Consider the following 19531-nt stretch of genomic DNA (forward strand, 5'->3'; position numbering starts at 1 on the left):
CATTACCAAGACTGAGGTGCGGGGGCGGTCCTGGATCCCCCGCCCCCAGGCTGGGAGGGGCACGCCTCGGAAGGGAGGTTTGGGGTCGGTGGTTTCACAGTGAGTGTGTTTGAAGCCAAATGGCCGGAAACCGTTACCCGCTTTCCTAGGCCCGGCTAGTGGGGACCCCAACCGCCTGCGGCTGCTCCTCCCAAGTTCCTCCCTGTTGGCCAGGCATCCAGGCCTCCAGTCTCCAAGCTGCGGAGAACCCACCGCCACATGCGTCTGCCCCTTTCCATTCGGCCCTGTGGGGAGCCAGGCTTCCGGGGCCCCGTTCCTCCTGTGTTAACTGGGCCCCCCGCCCCCATTCCCAGACATCAAGGCCGTGTCTCCAGGTAGCCACGATTTCATTCCTCTCTCCCCACAGGCCCCTCTCCCCAAAATGTTCCCATCTTGTCCTAGCCCCTCCCCCAGACTATCTCAAGGACCAGCTGTCCCCACGCCCCCGACCTCCACTAGGCCTGTGCCACCCGCTGCCTGCAGGAAGACGCCCGGTCCAGGGCCGGGTTAGCCCCGTGGGAACAGTTTGTCTCGAAAACAGGAACCCGAGCTGGGGGCTGGGCGGGGCGCCCCTTCCCCACCGCAGTCCGCTTCCTGCCCCTCCCGGCTTCCTCCACCCGACACCCAGGCAGGGCGGGGGGCATGGGGGCGTCCGCGGTGGGGGAGGGGCTCTTCGTTTCGGTCCCCCCTCCGCGTCCCGGGCGGCGGGGCCTCCGGTCGCCCACCCTCGGGGCAGCCACTGGCGCAGCCCCCCGCCCGCGGCCCTGGCCTCCCGGGCGGCGTGGCAGGGGAGGGGTTAAGCTGCCGCAGGGACCGCCGCGTGCGGGGCGAGAGGGAGCCCCCGGTGGGGGTGGCGCAGCCGGCGGTGCGGAGCTCCGCTGAGGGGCGGAGGGGCGGAGGGGGGAGGGGGCGGCCCGGCGCGGGGGCGGGGGCGGGAAGGCGGGGAGCGGGGCCGCGGCGTGGAGAGCGGGCGGGAGCCGTAGCCGCAGCGAGGCCGGCGGGCGGGAGCGCACGGAGGTGGGGTCGGCCAGGCCGGTGCGGGCTCCTTGCGGCAGGTCCCAAGAGTGAGTGGGCGAGCGCGGGCGGGGCGCCAGGCGAAGGAGGGCGCGGCCCCCAGCGACCCCCCCCCCCCAGGGCGGCGCGGGCGGGCTGGGGGCGGCGAGCGGTGGGGAGTCTGCGGCCCGGGTCTGGGAGAGGGGGCAGCGGCCACGAGAGCTAAGGCGCGCTGGATCCCCGGAGGGCGGAGGACCTCCACGGTGCACCCGGCTTTTCCCCGCCACGTTCCAGCGGGGCCCTCCCCCGCGTACCCCCATTTGACAGATGAGAAAATTGAGGCTCCCAGAGGCCAAGTGATTCTCAAGGTCACACGAGGAAGCGGCAGAGCCAGGCGGGGACGGCTCTGGGTGGCTCCCAGGAAAAGTCCGCCTGAGAACTCCGTACAGGAGCTCCCCCGTCCTCCAGCCTGGGGGAGTGAGTATGTGTAGGGCCGGGATACCTTTCCGTGGGGCAAGGCTCTGCCAAAATCTGGGAGTGAGGGGAGTCAGGGCGCTGGGGCCGCAGGGCGGGCCCTGCACCGCAAATGGGAGGGGGACGACGGAATGGGCGTGCGCACCCATGGGGGTGTGTGCATGTGTGTGGGAGTGTACATGCGTGGAGAGGCACTGCTTTGCGTGTGTGCACACGTGTGAGGATGTCAGCGCCTGTGTGGCCGCGGGACTCAAGGCTGGCCTGGCTCAATTGAACAGCTGGTCCAGGAGGCGACCTCGTCCGCGAGTTTTCATTCTGGGGTGGACGAGCGGGTATGTGTGCCTGAGGGTTTCTTCGTGCAGGTGTGCACAGGGCGTGGGTGCCATTGTGTGTGAGAGACGGAGGATGGGAGGCCGGTGCCTGTGGCCCGGTGCGTGTTAAGTGCGGGCGCCTGCACCTCCACGTAGGTCCCCGGCCTCCGACGAATAACTCGGGTGTGGAGTATTTGCCCCTGCCAGGGTGCGTATGACCCCGCCAGTGACCGGACTTGCTAATGGTGTCATGAACCCATCGGCCACCCTCGGCGCGGGCGCCCCCCTCTGGACACCCTGCTCCGTGCGCGCTCACAGTTCGCCTGTGCGGGGCCGGGGTCAGGAGCTGGGGATAGGGAGGAAGAGGGCCTGTGGACGAGCTGAGCCGGGACCCCTGGGACCTTTGCGGAGGTGGCCTGGGAGCGCTCAGTTCCCAGGCTCAGGCTTCCCGCTGACGCCTCCTGGCCGCAGCGGGCTCCCCCCGCCCCAGGAATGTTCCTCTCCCATCCAGTCCGCCTTCCCTAGGGCAGGCCCCTGGGGGCTGCCGCAGCCCCGCCTCGCCTTCCCGGGCTCCCGGGAGGGGGCGAGGCGGGCAGGACGCCTGGGTTCTCTCCTTCCCCCTCCCATACCAGGAGAAATTCCTCCGAGGTCCCCTCAGGCTCTGGGTTCCCAAAATAACCCTGCGGGGGAAGGGAGGCTGTGGAGGGAGGGAAGCGGGAGGAGCGCAGAGCCGAGCTGCGGGGTGCTGCAGGTGCCTCTGGGGAGAGGGCGCGAGGAGAAGGCGCCCTGCGTGGGGCTGGGCGCCAGCCAGTCCTGGGATCTTGGTTCGTCCCCATCCTCGTGAAGCCCCTCGGCCCTCCCGCGACTCCGAGGGTGGGCCGGAAGCCTCTCTGCGGGTCCGTTTCCCAACTGGCGGGTTGCACCATCCAGGGCCAGACCGTTTAACCCCGGGAGTGGCCGCGGCGGACAACTCCGCCCCTGCCCAGCAGGGGGCGTGCCCGCCCCGCCCCGTTTCTGCCCGCGGGGCCGCTCCCCCGCCAGCGCCTCCGCAGACTCCCGCTCTGCCTCTCCTGGGACAGGGGTTCGGTCCGAGCCCCGTGGGAGGCTCCCGGAGCGCAGCCTGGGCCCAGCCCACCCCGCGCCGGCGGCCATGGCGGGCACCCTGGACCTGGACAAGGGCTGCACGGTGGAGGAGCTGCTCCGCGGGTGCATCGAAGCCTTCGGTGAGTGGCTCGGGAGGGCACACGGAGCCTGAGCCTAGCCCCGAGTCTGAGCCCGGGTCCCTGCCTCCCAGGCACAGTCCAGGGCACAGCCCTGGCCTGGACCCGCCCTGGCCCGGACCCACCCAGCTCCGCAGCGTGCAGTCTCTTTAACGAAAGCCTCCTTCGCATCGCAGGGCAGAGAGATGCACGCCCTTCAGACAGATGAGGTCTCCCTTCTCTAGCCTTCCCCAGCGGCGGCGAAGGGAGGGCCGGGTCCCGGACTCTGACACTTGAGGGGCATTATCTGTCTCCCGGGGAATCCGGAGGAACTCGCTATCTCCGGCCTGGGAGCTGTTTCCGGCTAATGGGGGGCGGCTTATCTGGTGAAGGGGTGCCCCTTCCCCCAAGCGCTCAGGAAATGACCTCTGCATTCTTGACCCCGGGGAACCCAGGCTCCTTCCGCCCCAGCTGGTTCCCCTCCGGACGATGGGCGGCTCGGGCGCTCTCCTCCTCCAGTCCTCAGGGCCTGCCTATCCCTCGCCCACCACACCTTTCCTCTCTAATTTGCCTCCTGCTCTCGGAGTCCTGGGCAAACAGGAGGTGGGCGGGGTCGAGCGTGCACCCGAAGGGCCGATACCTGGCGGGCTGCGGGGTGGGGATGAGGCATGGTAGCTGCGGACCCAGCTCAGCCACCTGTCTTTGATCCTTCGGAGTCAGATGACTCCGGGAAGGTGCGGGACCCGCAGCTGGTGCGCATGTTCCTCATGATGCACCCCTGGTACATCCCCTCCTCTCAGCTGGCGGCCAAGCTGCTCCACATATATCCTTCGCCGGCCTTGCCAAGGTCCCTGCCGTCGGAGCCCATGTGCAGCCCCTCTGCCCAGCCCAGGCGCAGAATGAGCCTGGCTCCTAAGTATAGGCCGCTCCTTATCCCAGAGCTCAGGCGTCGTCCCAGCCTCCAACTAGGGCCTAGGCTCTGCCCCCTCCTTGCTCCTGGCGACTCGGCCCTGTCCCCAGGTTCTGTCCCCCGCCGACGCCTTGCCCTCCTCCTCCCTAGAGTCTAGGGCCTGCCCCTGCTCCAGGCCTGGGTCCGCCCCGTGCATCTATCTCTCCCAGAGCCCAGGCTCTGCTCTCAGCCTCCCTCAGCACCTAGTCCTCCACCTCCACCTCCACCTCCAACCCCTCCCAGAGCTCAGGCCTCACCCCCAGCATCTCCGCAGAGCGCAGCCCCATCCCTAGAACGTGTCTCCTAGAACCAGGGCCCGCCCCCAGCCTCCCTCCACTCAGGCCTCCCTTTCTAGAGTTAAGCGGCCTCCTTAACTCTCTCCTTCACCTACCAACAATCCCGGAAGGACAACTCCAATTCCCTGCAGGTGAAAACGTGCCACCTGGTCAGGTGAGTCTTTCCTCTGGGGCTCTAGCCCCTCCCCTTTCTCCCTTCTCTCTGGCTTCAGGCTGGTCTGGAGGAGGGGGCAGGGCGCTGCTTCTGGGAGTGGGTTTGAACCCTGGCTTGTCCGGGTGGGCTGTGCTGCCACAGGCTCTCCCCTTCCTGGGTCTGGGCCTTAGTTTTCTTTTCTGCGCAGTGCGGGTGGTTGTCTCAAGGGTCTGATGTACACTTTGAGAAGGAAAGAGCTGGAACCATAGTTTGAGGCTCTTTTTGCTGCAATCTCAAATAGCTCCTTGCAGCCTGCTGGGTGATGGTGGGGGAAGGGCTATCTTGGGTGACTCCCTGCTCCTCCAGGTACTGGATCTCCGCCTTCCCAGCGGAGTTTGACTTGAACCCGGAGCTGGCTGAGCAGATCAAGGAGCTGAAGGCTCTGCTAGACCAAGAAGGGAACCTGCGGCACAGCAGCCTCATCGACATAGACAGCGTGTGCGTGGGGGGAGCACAGAGGACTGGGGGGGCACTCAGTATCCTATACCATCTGTGCTTAATAAATGTCTGTTGAACTGAATGAGTGAGGTTCATGTCGCTCTCTCGCTTAAAAACCTTCCATGGCTCCCTATTGCCTTCAGTATGCCTCCTCTGGGCAGCTTGGCGTTCCTGCCTCATCTTCCACTGCCACCGCCCATCCCACACACCTCCTCCTGTAGCTGCGTTGGGTCGGCTCCCCGTCGGCTGAGCTTCCGAGTCCTTTCCCACCATGGTGCTCTGCTCATATCATCCCCCTTGCTGCCTCCTCCGTGTTACCAAGACTCAGCTCAGGCATGAAGTCTCCGTGGGCTCTGAGGGTTCGGGGCTCTTCCGGGGTAGAATTTGTCGTTCCCTCCTCTGTTCTCCATGGCACTTTGTACAGACTCCTGTACAAAGACCTCTGTACATGTGTCACGCTGTTTTGTGATCATGTGTTTCTGTGTCTGTCTCCCTCAGTAGACTGTGAGCTCCTCGAGGGCAGGAACCGTGTCTTACTCATCTCTGTATTCCCAGCGCCTAGCACAGTGCCTGGCACAGAGTACGTTGTTCATAAACGTGTGTTGAGTGCATGACAGGGTGGGGGGAGATGAGGAGGAGTTGCTGGGACTGGGTACATTCGTGCCTAGGACAGTGCCTCGCATTATGTAGGTCCTCAGTCAGCGTGAATGGTGTGTCTGTGTGAGTGGGGGGCCACGGGGCACGCGCATGTCCAGCAAAGGGCTCACTACCCCTGCCCCCCCAGCCCTACCTACAAGTGGAAGCGGCAGGTGACTCAGCGGAACCCTGTGGGACAGAAAAAGCGCAAGATGTCCCTGTTGTTTGACCACCTGGAGCCCATGGAGCTGGCGGAGCATCTCACCTACTTGGAGTATCGCTCCTTCTGCAAGATCCTGGTGTGGCTCGAGGGTTGGGGGGTCAGGGGTCCAATGTGGGCTGGAAGGGGGTTCTAGGAGGGGCAGGGTCCCTGGGATAGGCTGGGTCACAGGGTGCATGAGGGGTTTCTGTGAAACCACTGAAGGTCAGCTGGAGGGTGAGGAGTGGCCATCAGTGAGGGGAGAGGCTGGCAAGGTGCTGAGGCCACTCCTCCTGCCCCCAGTTTCAGGACTATCACAGTTTTGTGACTCATGGCTGCACTGTGGACAACCCCGTCCTGGAGCGATTCATCTCCCTCTTCAACAGCGTCTCGCAGTGGGTGCAGCTCATGATCCTCAGCAAACCCACAGCCCCGCAGCGGGCCCTGGTCATCACACACTTTGTCCACGTGGCGGAGGTGCCTGCCTCTCCCTCCCTGTGTCTCCCAACCACCCCACATGCCAGTCAGGCCAACCCTTCCCTTCCCCTAACCCACTGCCCCACTGCCTTCTCTCTAGGTAAGCTGGGCCAAATTCTGGGCCCACTCAGTGACTCCCTGCCTCTCCCTCCCCATTTGCCTTCCAGAAGCTGCTGCAGCTGCAGAACTTCAACACACTGATGGCAGTGGTCGGGGGCCTGAGCCACAGCTCCATCTCCCGCCTCAAGGAGACCCACAGCCACGTTAGCCCTGAGACCATCAAGGTGCCTGGGACTGGGGAGGGGCTGGTGCTTCCCAGATCTGTCTTCACTGGGTCCTCCCAGCAGCACTGGGGGCTGGGCACAGCTGTCCTCATTTGACAGATATGGAAATGGAGGCTCAGAGGGGTTAAGTGCTTTTCTCAGTTTGCACAATGGCAACAGCAGAGTCGGGGCTCACAGGTTGTCATGGACCCCAAAGCTAGTACTTTTTTTTTTTTTTTTTTTTTTAAGACAGGGTCTCTCTCTGTTGTCCAGACTGGAGTTCAGTGGTGCAATCACAAGCTCACTGCAGCCTTGAACTCCTGAGCTCAGTCGATCCTCCCACCTCAGCCTCCTGAGTAGCTGGGACTACAGGTGTACGCCACCATGCCTGGCTAATTTTTGTATTGTTATTAATTTTTTTTTTTTAGAGATCGGGTTTTGCCATGTTGCCCAGACTGGTCTTGAACTCTTGGGCTCAAGTGATCCGCCTGCCTTGGTCTCCCAAAGTGCTGAGATTATGGCTTGAGCCATTGTGCCTTGCCATTTGTACTTTCTTCTTTTCTTTCTCCTTCATTTATTATTATTTTTGAAGTATTTTGAAGTATTGAGTAATATACATATAGAAAAGTATATAAAAACATATGAGACTGGGCGTGGTGGCTCACACCTGTAATCCCAGCACTTTGGGAGGCTGAGGTGGGCGGATCACGTGAGGTCAGGAGTTTGAGGCCAGCCTGGCCAACATGGCAAAACCCCATCTCTACTAAAATACAAAAATTAGCCAGGCATGGTGGCACGTGCCTGTAATCCAAGCTACTTGGGAGGCTGAGGCAAGAGGAGAATTACTTGAACTCAGGAGGCAGAGGTTGCAGTGAGCCAAGATCGTGCCACTACACTCCAGCCTGGGCGACAGAGTGAGACTCCATCTAAAAAAAAAGAAAAGTGTATAAAAACATATGAATAGTTTAAAGAAAAATTGTAAAGAAAACATTAACTACTGGCCGGGTTGGGAAATAGAACCTTGCCAGGCCCCCAAGCGCCCAGCACTTTAGAGCATAACTCCCTCCCCACGACTTTTGCAATGATGATCTTGCTTTTTTTTATAGCTTCACCATGTAGGTATGCGGTCCAAAACAATGTGGGGCTTTTTGTTGTCTGTTTTGAACTTTCTATGAATGGAATGTTGTTTGTGTTATTTTATGTCTTGCTTCTTTCATTCCACATGGTTCTGAGAGTCTTTTCATTCTGTTATGTGGAGCAATTGTTTTTTCATTTTCATTGCCATATAATATTTTATTGTATGTCTACCCCAATTCATTCATTTATTTATTTTTTTGAGATGGAGTCTCTCTCTGTCATCCAGGCTGGAGTGCAGTGGCGAGATCTCAGATCACTGCAACTTCCGTCTCCTGGGTTTACGTGATTCTCGTGCGTCAGCCTCCTGAGTAGCTGGGATTATCGGCTTGTACCACCACGTCTGGCTAATTTTTTGTAGAGACAGGCTTTCACCATGTTGCCGAGGCTGGTCTTGAACTCCTGAGCTCAGGCAATCCACCCGCTTTAGCCTCCCAAAGTGCTGGGATTACAGGTGTGAGCCACTGCCCCCAGCCTACCCCAATTTATGTATTGATTCTATTGTTGAATGTTGGGGTTTTTCCTTTTCTTTTCTTTCTTTTTTTTTTTTTTTTGAGATGGAGTCTTGCTCTGTCGCCAGGCTGGAGTGCAGTGGCACTAATTTGGCTCACTGCAACCTCTGCCTCCCGGGTTCAAGCGATTCTCCTGCCTCAGCCTCCCGAGTAGCTGGGACTACAGGCATGCACCACCACACCCGGCTAATTTTTTGTTATTTTTTTAGTAGAGACGAGGTTTCCACCATGTTGGCCGGGATGGTCTCCATCTCTTGACCTCATCCACCTGCCGTGGCCTCCCAAAGTGCTGAGATTACAAGTGTGAGCCACCACACCCAGCTGGTTTTTCCAGTTTCTGCTGTTTGGAGGGGGTGGCTGAGTATGTTCTTCCAGGTCATAGTCCTGTGCTGCCTTGCCTCCCTGAGCCTCTGTTTCTCCTGTTAAATGTTGATGATACCCTGTGTCCAGGCCTGGTTTAGAAGTGTGGTGCTTTTGGCAGTGAGTATTGCCTTGAATTCATGGCAATGAATTCAATCCCCAGGGGCTGAGAGAGCCAGTCGTGGGGGACAGTAAGGGAGGATTTTACTCTTTCACCTGTCCCTGACCCTGACTCCTCCTCATCTACTCCTACATTTCCAGGGCTGAGGTAGGGAGGATAGTTGTGGGGGTATGACCCCTCTGTCCTTTGTCCCCAGCTCTGGGAGGGTCTCACGGAACTAGTGACGGCAACAGGCAACTATGGCAACTACCGGCGTCGGCTGGCAGCCTGTGTGGGCTTCCGCTTCCCTATCCTGGGTGTGCACCTCAAGGACCTGGTGGCCCTGCAGCTGGCACTGCCTGACTGGCTGGACCCAGCCCGGACCCGGCTCAACGGGGCCAAGATGAAGCAGCTCTTTAGCATCCTGGAGGAGCTGGCCATGGTGACCAGCCTGCGGCCACCAGTACAGGCCAACCCCGACCTGCTGAGCCTGCTCACGGTGAGGAGCCAGGGGGCAGGGAGGTGGGGAGCTGGGCACCAGGGGTTGACAGTTTCCCCAGGTCCTGGCTGTGGGTGTGGCCTGGGGCTCTGGGTTCTGGCCAAGAAACTGAGATCTAGCGTGGGCTCTGGGGTTTGGAGTGGATGCTGAGGAGGGGTCCAGGCTCTGGCTGGGGCTGTGGACTGAGGTCTGATATCCAGGCTGGTATGTGGACTGTGGGCAGTTTGAACTGGGCCTGGGTCCCGGCTTGAGTTCTGGCAATGGGCTGTGTTCTAGGGCTGGGCCAAGCTCTGCATTCTGTGGGCAGGGGTGGTTTCTAAGCATGGCCCTGGGCTCGGAGTGAAGTTCTGGGCTTGGCTTTGCACTTTATATTGGGGTCTAGGGTGGGAGTTGGGTTCTGGTTTAGATCCGGACAAGGTTCTAGACATTGGGCTGAGGCTTAAGTGTTAAGGTTTGGAGTGGATTCTTAGCTGCTTCTGGGCTCTGGAGGGGATCAGGGTTGAAATCAGAGCTTCTGGCTGGGTTCTGACCTGGCTTCTTCCCTGACATCTTGGCAATATGTTGTGTTCAAGGTTTGGGGCCATGCTGTGGTTTGATCTGCGTGCTGGGACGGCGTGGGGTTGCTGTGCTGTGTTCTAAGCCAGGCTTTGTCCTGAGTCTAGCTTCTGACCCGAGCTCTGAGCTGAGCCGTGGCCTCTAGGTGGACCTTTGGCCCTGGGCTCTGTGGCCGTGGGCAGGGGCCAGTGGGTGTGATCAGACCTGTGTGTCCCAGGTGTCTCTGGATCAGTATCAGACGGAGGATGAGCTGTACCAGCTGTCCCTGCAGCGGGAGCCACGCTCCAAGTCCTCGGTGAGGGGGTACTCCTTCCTGTCCACTCTGCCCCTCCCTCCTGAGAATCCCAGGATGTGAGGACGGGAAGAGTTCTTAGCAGCCATCTCACCCATCCGTCTTGTAGGACAGAGGCATCCTGGGGGTAGGGCAGTAGCGTTGGGCAGACTTCCCTCTCCCAGGGATTCCCCTCTGTGTTCCTCTGTGTTTTTCAATTTGGAAAAACAGCTGGTTCTCTGAAGTAGGTTAAACATGCCCCCTGAAGCCAGATTCATGCCCTATTTTTGCTGAGCAGAAAAAACTCTGGGCTCCCCTCTGGGCTCCCCCTGCCTCTGGCCCTAGCTCAGGCCTGACCATTTCCATAGCCAACCAGCCCCACGAGTTGCACCCCACCACCCCGGCCCCCGGTGCTGGAGGAGTGGACATCGGCTGCCAAACCCAAGCTGGATCAGGCCCTCGTGGTGGAGCACATCGAGAAGATGGTGGAGGTGAGCTCCTGCGGAGCCTGAGCAGTGTGTGGGGAGAGGCCAGTTTGCCGGAGCACTGCCCTGGAAGCCAGCATGAGTGTCCTGTTCAAGACCCAGCACTCAGCCCCCAGGAGTCACAGGGCCTGGCAGGCCAGCTGCACGGGGCTGAGGTGCCCCTGGGTAGGGTGGGGGTGGAGGTATGGAAGGGGGGTGGCGTCAGAGACCTCTCTGAGACACACCTCATCAAATGGACTGGGAACGTGGGAAGGGACAGGACCTGATGTCCCCTTTACTCTCCCCTCTTTCGGCTCTGCGTGTCCCTCTGCGTGCCCCAGTCTGTGTTCCGGAACTTTGACGTCGATGGGGATGGCCACATCTCACAGGAAGAATTCCAGATCATCCGTGGGAACTTCCCTTACCTCAGCGCCTTTGGGGACCTCGACCAGAACCAGTGAGGAGGGCTGGGGACCTGGGGGAGAGGGAAGGCAACCCAGCCCACTTCTGTCTGGGCTTCAGTTTCTTGTATGCAAGATGAGGTCACTGAGCCAGACGATCTTGGCCTGGGAAGCTGCCAGTGTGGGAAGGGGCACTTGCTTTTGTGGAGAGGAGAGGCTGCCAGCTGTGGAGGCGCAGTGGTATCTCACAAATTCAGACAGATGGGGGGCTCCACCTGAGTCTTGCAAAGGCTGTGACCTGGGGACTGTGGCTACAAAAGTGCTGTTTTATTTGTGGAGCTCACAGCTGTCAAGAAGTGTGGGCAACTTGAGCTCCTGGATAGTCTGTTCTAATGAATAGATAAGAAAGGTTTGTAATTAGCAGTACCCAGTTGCTTATCAACAGTTCATATGCTGACAATTTGGAAAAACAGCTGGTTCTCTGAAGTAGGTTAAACATGCCCCCTGAAGCCAGATTCGTGCCCTATTTTTGCTGAGCAGAAAAAACTCCATTCAAAATTTAGAGTCCATCTCAGCTCGATTTATTTTTTGTTACCTGTATTTCAAAAATCTGTTGTTTTTTATTTCCACATTACAAAAATCCATGGTAAAATAAAATCTAGGTGGTAAAATACATTTATAGTGAACAAAGTGTTTAAAGTAAGAAGTGAGAGGCCAGGTGCGGTGGCTCACGCCTGTAATCCTAGCACTTTGGGAGACTGAGGTGGCAGGATCAATTCAGGCCAGGAGTTTGAGCCCAGCCTGGGCAACATAGTAAGACCCTGTCTCTACAAAAATTATTATTATTATTTTTGAGACAGAGTCTCACTCTGTTGTCCAGGCTGGAGTGCAGTGGTACAATCTCGGCTCGCTGCAACCTCCACTTCCTGGGTTCAAGTGATTCTCCTGCTTCAGCTTCCTGAGTAGCTGGGATTACAGGCATGCACCACTGCGCCTGGCTAATTTTTGTATTTTTAGCAGAGATGGGGTTTTACCATGTTGGCCAGGCTGGTCTCAAACTCGTGACCTCAAGTGATCCACCTGCCTCGGCCCCCCAAAGTGCTAGGATTACAGGCATGAGCTACTGCTCCTAGCCTAAAAAAAATTTTTTTGGATGTGGGTGGCATGTGCCTGTAGTCCCAGCTACTCAGGAGGCTGAGGCAGGAGGATCCCTTGAGCCCAGGAGGTTGAGACTGCAGTGAGCTGTGATCACACCACTGCACTTCAGCCTGGGTGACTGAGCGAGACCACCCCCATCAAAAAAAAAAAAAAAAGAAAAAAAAAGGAAGAAATGAAAGTCCCCTCTTTCCTTTTGCACTGGTAGAAGTTGCCATGATTAAGCACTGTTAACAATATTAAGCTTGGCAGTATGTGGGTTCTTCCAGTCTTCTTTTCCCAGGCAGGTGCACATTGATAGAGATTTTGTTTGTTTGGTGTCTGTTTCATGGACAAACAGGATTAAAGTATAAATCCAGTTCTGCTTGTGGCTTTTATCATAGCTGCTTTATTTCTTCTCCCAGATTTTAGGCAGAGGTAGTTGAGTTCCATGTTTTCTCCCTGAGTTGGTGGGTGGATTTTTATCTAGACCACCTTTTCAGTGAGAATGACCCTTTGAGACGATGGAGGCCTCAGCTTCATGCAGCGGTCTCAGCCTTAACCCTCCACCTCCTGCAGGCCCCAGGCTGTGTGTGTGTGTGTGTGTGTGTTGGTGAGGGAGAAGCCCTGGTTGGGTATCAAAACCTAGCACCTGGTTCGGCAGGAGGGAGACCAGCACCGGCTCCCAGGACCAGGCCCAGCTCACCGCTTCATTGTAAAGCTCCCTCTTTGTTTCTGGAACTTGGGTGTTTCCATTTCTTTCTTATAAAATTATCTATGCATTTACAGCAATTGTTGATATATCTTTAGGCAGCATCTAGGTACCTGTAGTGAGTTCTCTTTTTTCTTTTTTTTTTTTTAATCACCCTCTCTTTTTTTTTGAGATAGACTCTCACTTTGTTGCTCAGGCTGGAGTGCAATAGCATGATCTTGGCTCACTGTAACCTCTGCCTCCCAGGTTCAAGTAATTCTCATGCCAAGCCTCCCGAGTAGCTGAGATTACAGGTACCCGCCCCCAGACCTGGCTAATTTTTTTCCTTTTTCTTTTTTTTTGAGACAGAGTTTCTCTCTTTGTTGCCCAGGCTGGAGTACAGTGGCGTGATCTCGGCTCACTGCAACCTCCGCCTCCCGGGTTCAAGCGATTCTCCTGTCTCAGCCTCCCGAGTAGCTGGGATTACAGGCGCTTGCCACCACGCCCGGCTAATTTTGTTTTTTTTTGTTTTTTTGTTTTTTTTTTTGAGACAGAGTCTCACTCTGTCACCCAGACTGGAGTGCAGTGGCGTGATCTCGGCTCACTGCAAGCTCTGCTTCCCAAGTTCATGCCATTCTCCTGCCTCAGCCTCCGGAGTAGCTGGGACTACAAGCACCCGCCACCGCGCCCGGCTAATTTTTTGTATTTTTTGTAGAGACGGGGTTTCACCATGGTCTCGATCTCCTGACCTCGTGATCCGCTAGCCTCAGCCTCCCAAAGTGCTGGGATTACAGGTGTGAGCCACCTCACCCAGCCTAATTTTGTATTTTTAGTAGAGATGGGGTTTCACCATGTTGTGCAGGCTGGTCTTGAACTTCTGACCTCAGGTGATCCACCCGCCTCGGCCTCCCAAAGTTCTGGGATTACAGGCGTGAGCCACCGCGCCTGGCCTAATTTTTGTATTTTTAGTAGAGATGGAGTTTTACCTTGTTGGCCAGGCTGGTCTCGAACTCCTGACCTCACCTCAGGTGATCCACCCACCTCAGGTGATCTGCCCACCTCGGCCTCCCAAAGTGCTGGGATTACAGGCATGAGCCACTGTGCACCCGGCCTAAAAATCACCATCGTGACAGAACTTCACGCCTTGCTTTTTGTTTTTTTTCGTCTTTGTGCTTGTTTTCCACTTAACCCTTGATCACAGACATCTTTCCATGTGCATTCATGTAGAACTACCTCATTCATTAGAACAGCTGCAGAGTATTCCACTGTGCGGTTAGTCCATCATTTCCCTAACCATCCTCCTGCTGATGGACAGTTAGACTGTTCCAGTTTTTCACTAGGATTGTATGCCAGGCTGCCATGAACGTCCTTTTACTGATCCACTCAGGCCAGTATTTCTGTAGGAGAAATTCCTAGAAGTGGGATAATTGGATCAAAAGATATGCACATTCTAAATTAGGAGAGAGACTGCCAAACTGACCTCAGACAAGGTTGTACCAGTTTGCACCCCCATCAGCAGCATACAAGTGCCTGCTTCCCAACTTCCTCGCCAACAGTGGATGCTATAAAAAGCTTCACAATTTTGCCATTCTCATTGGCAAATGGTATCTTGGTTAAATTTGCATTTCTTTAATACTAATGGGAGTAGGGTATCTTTTCATATGTTTATTGGCCATTTATTTCTTCTGTCAATTGACTGTTCAGATTCCTTGTCCATTATTCTACTGGGTTTGTTGGTCTTTATCTCATTGATTTTTAGAATCTCTGTTAATAGATATTAACCCTTTGCTGTTGAATGTGTTTGCAAATATTTTCTCCCTGTCTGTCATTTATGTTGTCTTTTTCCATATAAAATTTAAAAACTTTTGTGTGCTCAATATGTCAGTCTTTTCCTTTCTGGCTTCTTGGATCTGTGTTCTGTGTAGAAAGGCCCTCAGCCCCTCAAGATTATAAAATTATTATCTTATATCTTTTCTTTTTTTTTTTTTTTTTTGAGACAGGGTCTCTTGCCATGTCACCTAGACTGGAGTGCAGTGGCATGATCTTGGCTCGCTGCAACCTCCACCTTTCAGGTTCAAGTAATTCTCGTGCCTCAGCCTCCCGAGTAGCTGGGATTATATATGCCCGCAACCATGCATGGCTAATTTTTGTATTTTTAGTAGAGACAGGTTTTTACCATGTTGGCCAGGCTGTTCTCGAACTCCTGACCTCAAGTGATCCGACGGCCTTGGCCTCCTAAAATGCTGGGATTACAGGCGTGAGCCACCTTGCCCGCCCTGTCTTATATCTTTTCAGATAATTTTATAATTTTATTTTTTGCATGAGTGTCTACAAAAAGTCCAGTGAGAACAGTGAGAATTTAGTTTTCATGCACAGTATGAAGAACGTAGGCTTGTATTTTTTTTTTTTTTTTTTTTGAGACGGAGTCTTGCTCTGTTGCCCAGGCTGGAGTGCAGTGGTGTGATCTCAGCTCACTGCAACCTCCACCTCCTGGGTAGGCTTATATTTTTTTTCTTTTCTTTTCTTTTCTTTTCTTTTTGAGACAGAGTCTCTTGCCGTGTCACCCAGGCTGGAGTGCAGTGGCATGATCTTGGCTTGCTGCAACCTCCACCTCCCAGGTTCAAGTGATTCTCATGCCTCAGCCTCCCGAGTAGCGGGGATTATAGGTGCCCACCACTATGCCTGGCTAATTTTTTGTATTTTTAGTAGAGATGGGGTTTTGCCATGTTGGCCAGGCTGGTATCGAACTCCTGACCTCATGATCCACTCGCCCCGGCCTCCCAAAGTTCTGGGATTACAGGCGTAAGCCACTGTGCTAGGCCCTATATTTTTTTCAAATGGCCAGTTATCCTAATGCTCCCTTGATTTGATGGACCACCTGGATCACACATTATGAGCCCCCTCAAAAGCAGGTGGGAGTCTCAAGCGAGGGCCAGTCCCGATGGGAATAGCACTTGGTGGCTGAGGACCCTCCTATCTGTGCAGACACTGTTGTAAAACTTCACATGCATTATCTAATGTAATCCTCACCAAAATCCTATGAAATGTAGGAATGATCATTACACCCATTTATATATAGATAAGGAAACGGAGGGACAGGGAGATTACTCCACTATGGGTCAAGAGGCAGGGAAGTAGAGCTGCGATTTGAACTGAGGTCTGTGTCTAGAACACGTGCTCATTCTTTCCGTAAAACGTATTCACAGGTGAAAAAGGGCTTCTGCGGAAAGCCCTGGGTTATGTGGGAAACCCTGGATTTACAGGTGTCTTTCCAGCAGGATGATGCAGGAGAGGGAGGGATGCGATTTCTCCCAATCTCTCCTGGTCCTAGAACTCATTAGAGAGTTCTCCCTGCTCAGGGCTCCCGACTGGTGTTGCACACAGTCCTTTTAGTTTGCACACCAAGTGTGAAGTGGGCAGGACAGGCCACTGTTCTGAGAAGGAACCCAGAGAAAGGGACTGGCCCAAGACCACACACTGGTTAGCGGCAGTTCCCACATCTGCCTGACCCCTAGTCCAGTGCCGCCTTTTCTTTACTCTGCACCAGGAGTCCAAAATCAGGAGTTCCATGAGGACACTGGTAACAGTGGGATGGGTTAGGCCAGCGGTGGATGGTCCTGGGGAGGGCCCGAGCTGAGACGCCCCTGCAACTCCCCACAGGGATGGCTGCATCAGCAGGGAGGAGATGGTCTCCTATTTCCTGCGCTCCAGCTCCGTGTTGGGGGGCCGCATGGGCTTCGTACACAACTTCCAGGAGAGCAACTCCTTGCGCCCTGTCGCCTGCCGCCACTGCAAAGCCCTGGTGAGAGCCCCTTTCCCGGCTCACGGCCCAAGCCACGCCCCTCCAGCCCCGGCCCCACCCTCCCTTGTGGCCCCGCCTCTGCCAGAACCCTTCTCAAGCCAGGAAAACCTGGTTAATTCCATTTGCCTCTCCTCCTGTGGTTCTGCCCCTGGCCCTGAGGCGGGCTCTAAAGCCCTAGTCTCACCCTCAAGAAGGAAGAAGTAGAGTCATCACCTTTAAATCCCTCCTCCCACCACGGCGCCTCCTCTATTGCAGATCCTGGGCATCTACAAGCAGGGCCTCAAATGCCGAGGTGAGATGGAATGACTGGAAGGGCTGCTGGGCAGTGTTTTTTTTTTTTTTTTTTTTTTTTTTTTTGGGAGAGTTACTATTTTGGTGGGGCAATTGCCGAGGAGTGAAGTACCTTGAAATCAGAGGCGCATGGCCGGGCATGGTGGCTCAAGCCTGTAATCCCAGCACTTCGGGAGGCCGAGGCAGGCAGATCACCTGAGGTCAGGAGTTCAAGACCAGCCTGACCAACATAGCGAAACCCCGCCTCTACTAAAAATACAAAAAGTAGCTGGGCGTGGTGGCACCACCTGTAATCCCAGCTACTTGGGAGGCTGAGGCATGAGAATCGCTTGAACCTGGGAGGCGGGGTTTGCAGTGAGCCGAGATCACGCCACTGCGCTCCAGCCTGGGCAACAGAGAGGGCTCTGTCTCAAAAAAAAAAAAAAAAAAAAAAAAAACCAAAACCAAAACCCCACAAAATCAGAGGCTCAAGATGATTGATGTGAAGGGAGTGGCCTTTAAGAGGCCATTTATTTTGATGAGGCAGCTGCCCAGGAACAGAGAACATGGGAGAAGGCATAGACTGACAATTAGGAGGAGGAGAACACTTTGGAAGGAGACTCTTATTTTGGTGGGGCAGCTGCTCAGGAACAAAGGTTCCTGGTGGGGGGGGCGCAAGCCTGAGGGATGGGATGGAGGGTATTCTGACCAATGGCCCTGGCTGGCTCTCCATTTGCCCTCCCCCAGCCTGTGGTGTGAACTGCCACAAGCAGTGCAAGGATCGCCTGTCAGTCGAGTGTCGGCGCAGGGCCCAGAGTGTGAGCCTGGAGGGGTCTGCACCCTCACCCTCACCCACCCACAGCCACCATCACCGCGCCTTCAGCTTCTCTCTGCCCCGCCCTGGCAGGCGAGGCTCCAGGCCTCCAGGTAAGAGGGAGTCATTCTGTACCGGCTTGTGGAGGGAGGGATCAGGGCCATTGGGGCAAAGAACGCAGGATGGAAGCCATTCCAAAGTGTAAATTCTCTTTTTGTGGTGAGATAATAAAGAAGGGACAGGCCGGGTGCGGTGGCTCACGTCTGTAATCCCAGCACTTTGGGAGGCTGAGGCAGGCAGATCATGAGGTCAGAAGATCGAGACCATCCTGGCTAACACAGTGAAACCCCGTCTCTACTAAAAATACAAAAAAAAAATTAGCCAGGTGTGGTGGCGGGCGCCTGTAGTCCCAGCTACTCGGGAGGCTGAGGCAGGAGAATGGCATGAACCCGGGAGGCGGAGCTTGCAGTGAGCTGAGATCACGCCACTGCACTCCAGCCTGGGCAACAGAGCGAGACTCCGTCTCAGAAAAAAAAATAAAATAAAGAAGGGACAGGTAAGGGTGCCAGAAAGTGGCCAGGAAGCCCTGGACCTTCTGAGGCTGAGAAGAGAGACCCTAATTTATAAAGAGGTATAAAAGTGAAAGAGGCTTCAAGATTCCAGTTACAGTCTTATTTTGTTGGAGGGGTTAACGAAGGATTGGAGAAGGTGTTACATGAGCCATTGGCTTGCCTTTCCCTTTCTGGCTGCTCTGGAGGCTCTTCTGGGGAAAGTCCCTTGCCCTGATAATGTCCTGGCAGCTCTCTTGGGGTCTTTGATGGTTTTAGGTCAGTTTGCTGAATGACAGCTGGCCAAATGATTATTTTGCTGAGAACAGTCTGAACAACTATGTTAAACTGGGGTCTAAGGTAGTTGATCACAACTGTTTGGGTTGGCATAAGTCCTCAAAAAACAGAGGCAGGCACAGGGCATATATCCTCAAAAATAGAAAAGATAAATCCATTTGCATTGAGCCTTCCAGAAGTGCTGGGGTCTAAAATGTGAAATACACACAAAATTGACATTTAAGCAAACTGCGCTGACAAATCTGTGGCTGAAAAAGCTGTGGCAAAACAAAAACATAGAAAAAGAGCCTCAAAAATTGGGCTGAGGCTGGGCCTGGTGGCTCACGCCTGTAATCCCAGCACTTTGGGAAGCCAAGGTGGGTGGACCACCTGAGGTCAGGAGTTGGAGACCAGCCTGGCCAACATGGCAAAACCTCATCTCTACAATACAAAAATACAAAAATTAGCTGGGCGTGGTGGCAGGCGCCTGTAATCCCAGCTACTTGGGAGGCTGAGGCAGGAGAATCGCTTGAATCTGGGAGGTGGAGGTTGCAGAGAGCTGAGATTGCGCCACTGCACTCCAGCCTGGGCGACAGAGAAAGACTCTGTCTCAAAAAAAAAAAAAAAAAAAAAAAAAATTGGGCCGTTAGGTCACGCAAGGAATTGATTTTTGGTGGATGGGTCTGCTTCTGGGATGATGTGGATGCCTCCTGTGGAGAGGGGAAGGGTTGATGAAGTCCCAAGGACCTGGAAGTGTGTTCTGCAGCAATCCCCCTCCCAGCAGAGATCCGTGAGGAGGAGGTACAGACGGTGGAGGATGGGGTGTTTGACATCCACTTGTAATAGATGGTGAGTCCTCCCACAGCTGGCACCAGAGCTCCCCACTGAGGGCTGGGGTGGGGGTGGGGAGTATCAGGGAAATGGGTGCTTTATCCAAATGGCTCCAAGCCAGGTGGGCTACCACCTTGTTGTTGGGGGGGTGTCTTCCTCACAACCTGTTTTTCTCTTCCTAGCTGTGGTTGGATCAAGGACTCATTCCTGCCTTGGAGAAAATACTTCAACCAGAGCAGGGAGCCTGGGGGTGTTGGGACAGGAGGCTGGGGCTGGGGGTGGGATATGAGGGTGGCATGCAGCTGAGGGCAGGGCCAGGGCTGGTGTCCCTAAGGTTGTACAGACTCTTGTGAATATTTGTATTTCCAGATGGAATAAAAAGGCCCGTGTAATTAACCTTCA

At 55.3% G+C, this 19531-nt stretch overlaps 1 protein-coding gene across 8 annotated transcripts; it reads left to right on the forward strand.

Moving 5' to 3' along the window:
* The first annotated feature begins 387 nt into the window (after positions 1-387).
* On the forward strand, positions 388-19531 carry RASGRP2 (RAS guanyl releasing protein 2). Of its 8 annotated transcripts, none has more exons than XM_054525674.2 (18): positions 758-904; positions 1360-1509; positions 2897-3040; positions 3737-3839; positions 4353-4415; positions 4761-4892; positions 5677-5827; positions 6031-6204; positions 6372-6488; positions 8791-9072; positions 9845-9922; positions 10267-10389; positions 10704-10819; positions 16249-16390; positions 16646-16682; positions 17408-17587; positions 19080-19147; positions 19312-19531. In XM_054525674.2, exons 3-17 carry the CDS (start codon positions 2968-2970, stop codon positions 19139-19141), a joined length of 1833 nt encoding a protein of 610 aa, XP_054381649.1. In that variant the 5' UTR covers positions 758-904; positions 1360-1509; positions 2897-2967; the 3' UTR covers positions 19142-19147; positions 19312-19531. The 8 variants fall into 8 exon arrangements, with proteins under 8 accessions (XP_054381654.1, XP_054381649.1, XP_054381650.1 ...); XM_054525675.2 differs by having other exon boundaries at positions 19083-19147; XM_054525680.2 differs by lacking the exon at positions 758-904 and adding an exon at positions 1014-1103.

This window comes from Pongo abelii, chromosome 9 (genome assembly GCF_028885655.2).
Source record: "Pongo abelii isolate AG06213 chromosome 9, NHGRI_mPonAbe1-v2.0_pri, whole genome shotgun sequence".
Classification (NCBI taxonomy): Eukaryota; Metazoa; Chordata; class Mammalia; order Primates; family Hominidae; genus Pongo; species Pongo abelii.

Coding starts and splice junctions, on each gene's coding strand:
- RASGRP2 (XM_054525679.2), top strand. CDS start 2,968: ATGGCGGGCACCCTGGACCTGGACAAGGGCTGCACGGTGGAGGAGCTG. Junction 16,391..16,645: donor GCCGCCACTGCAAAGCCCTG/GTGAGAGCCCCT, acceptor CCTCTATTGCAG/ATCCTGGGCATCTACAAGCA. Junction 16,683..17,407: donor GCAGGGCCTCAAATGCCGAG/GTGAGATGGAAT, acceptor GCCCTCCCCCAG/CCTGTGGTGTGAACTGCCAC.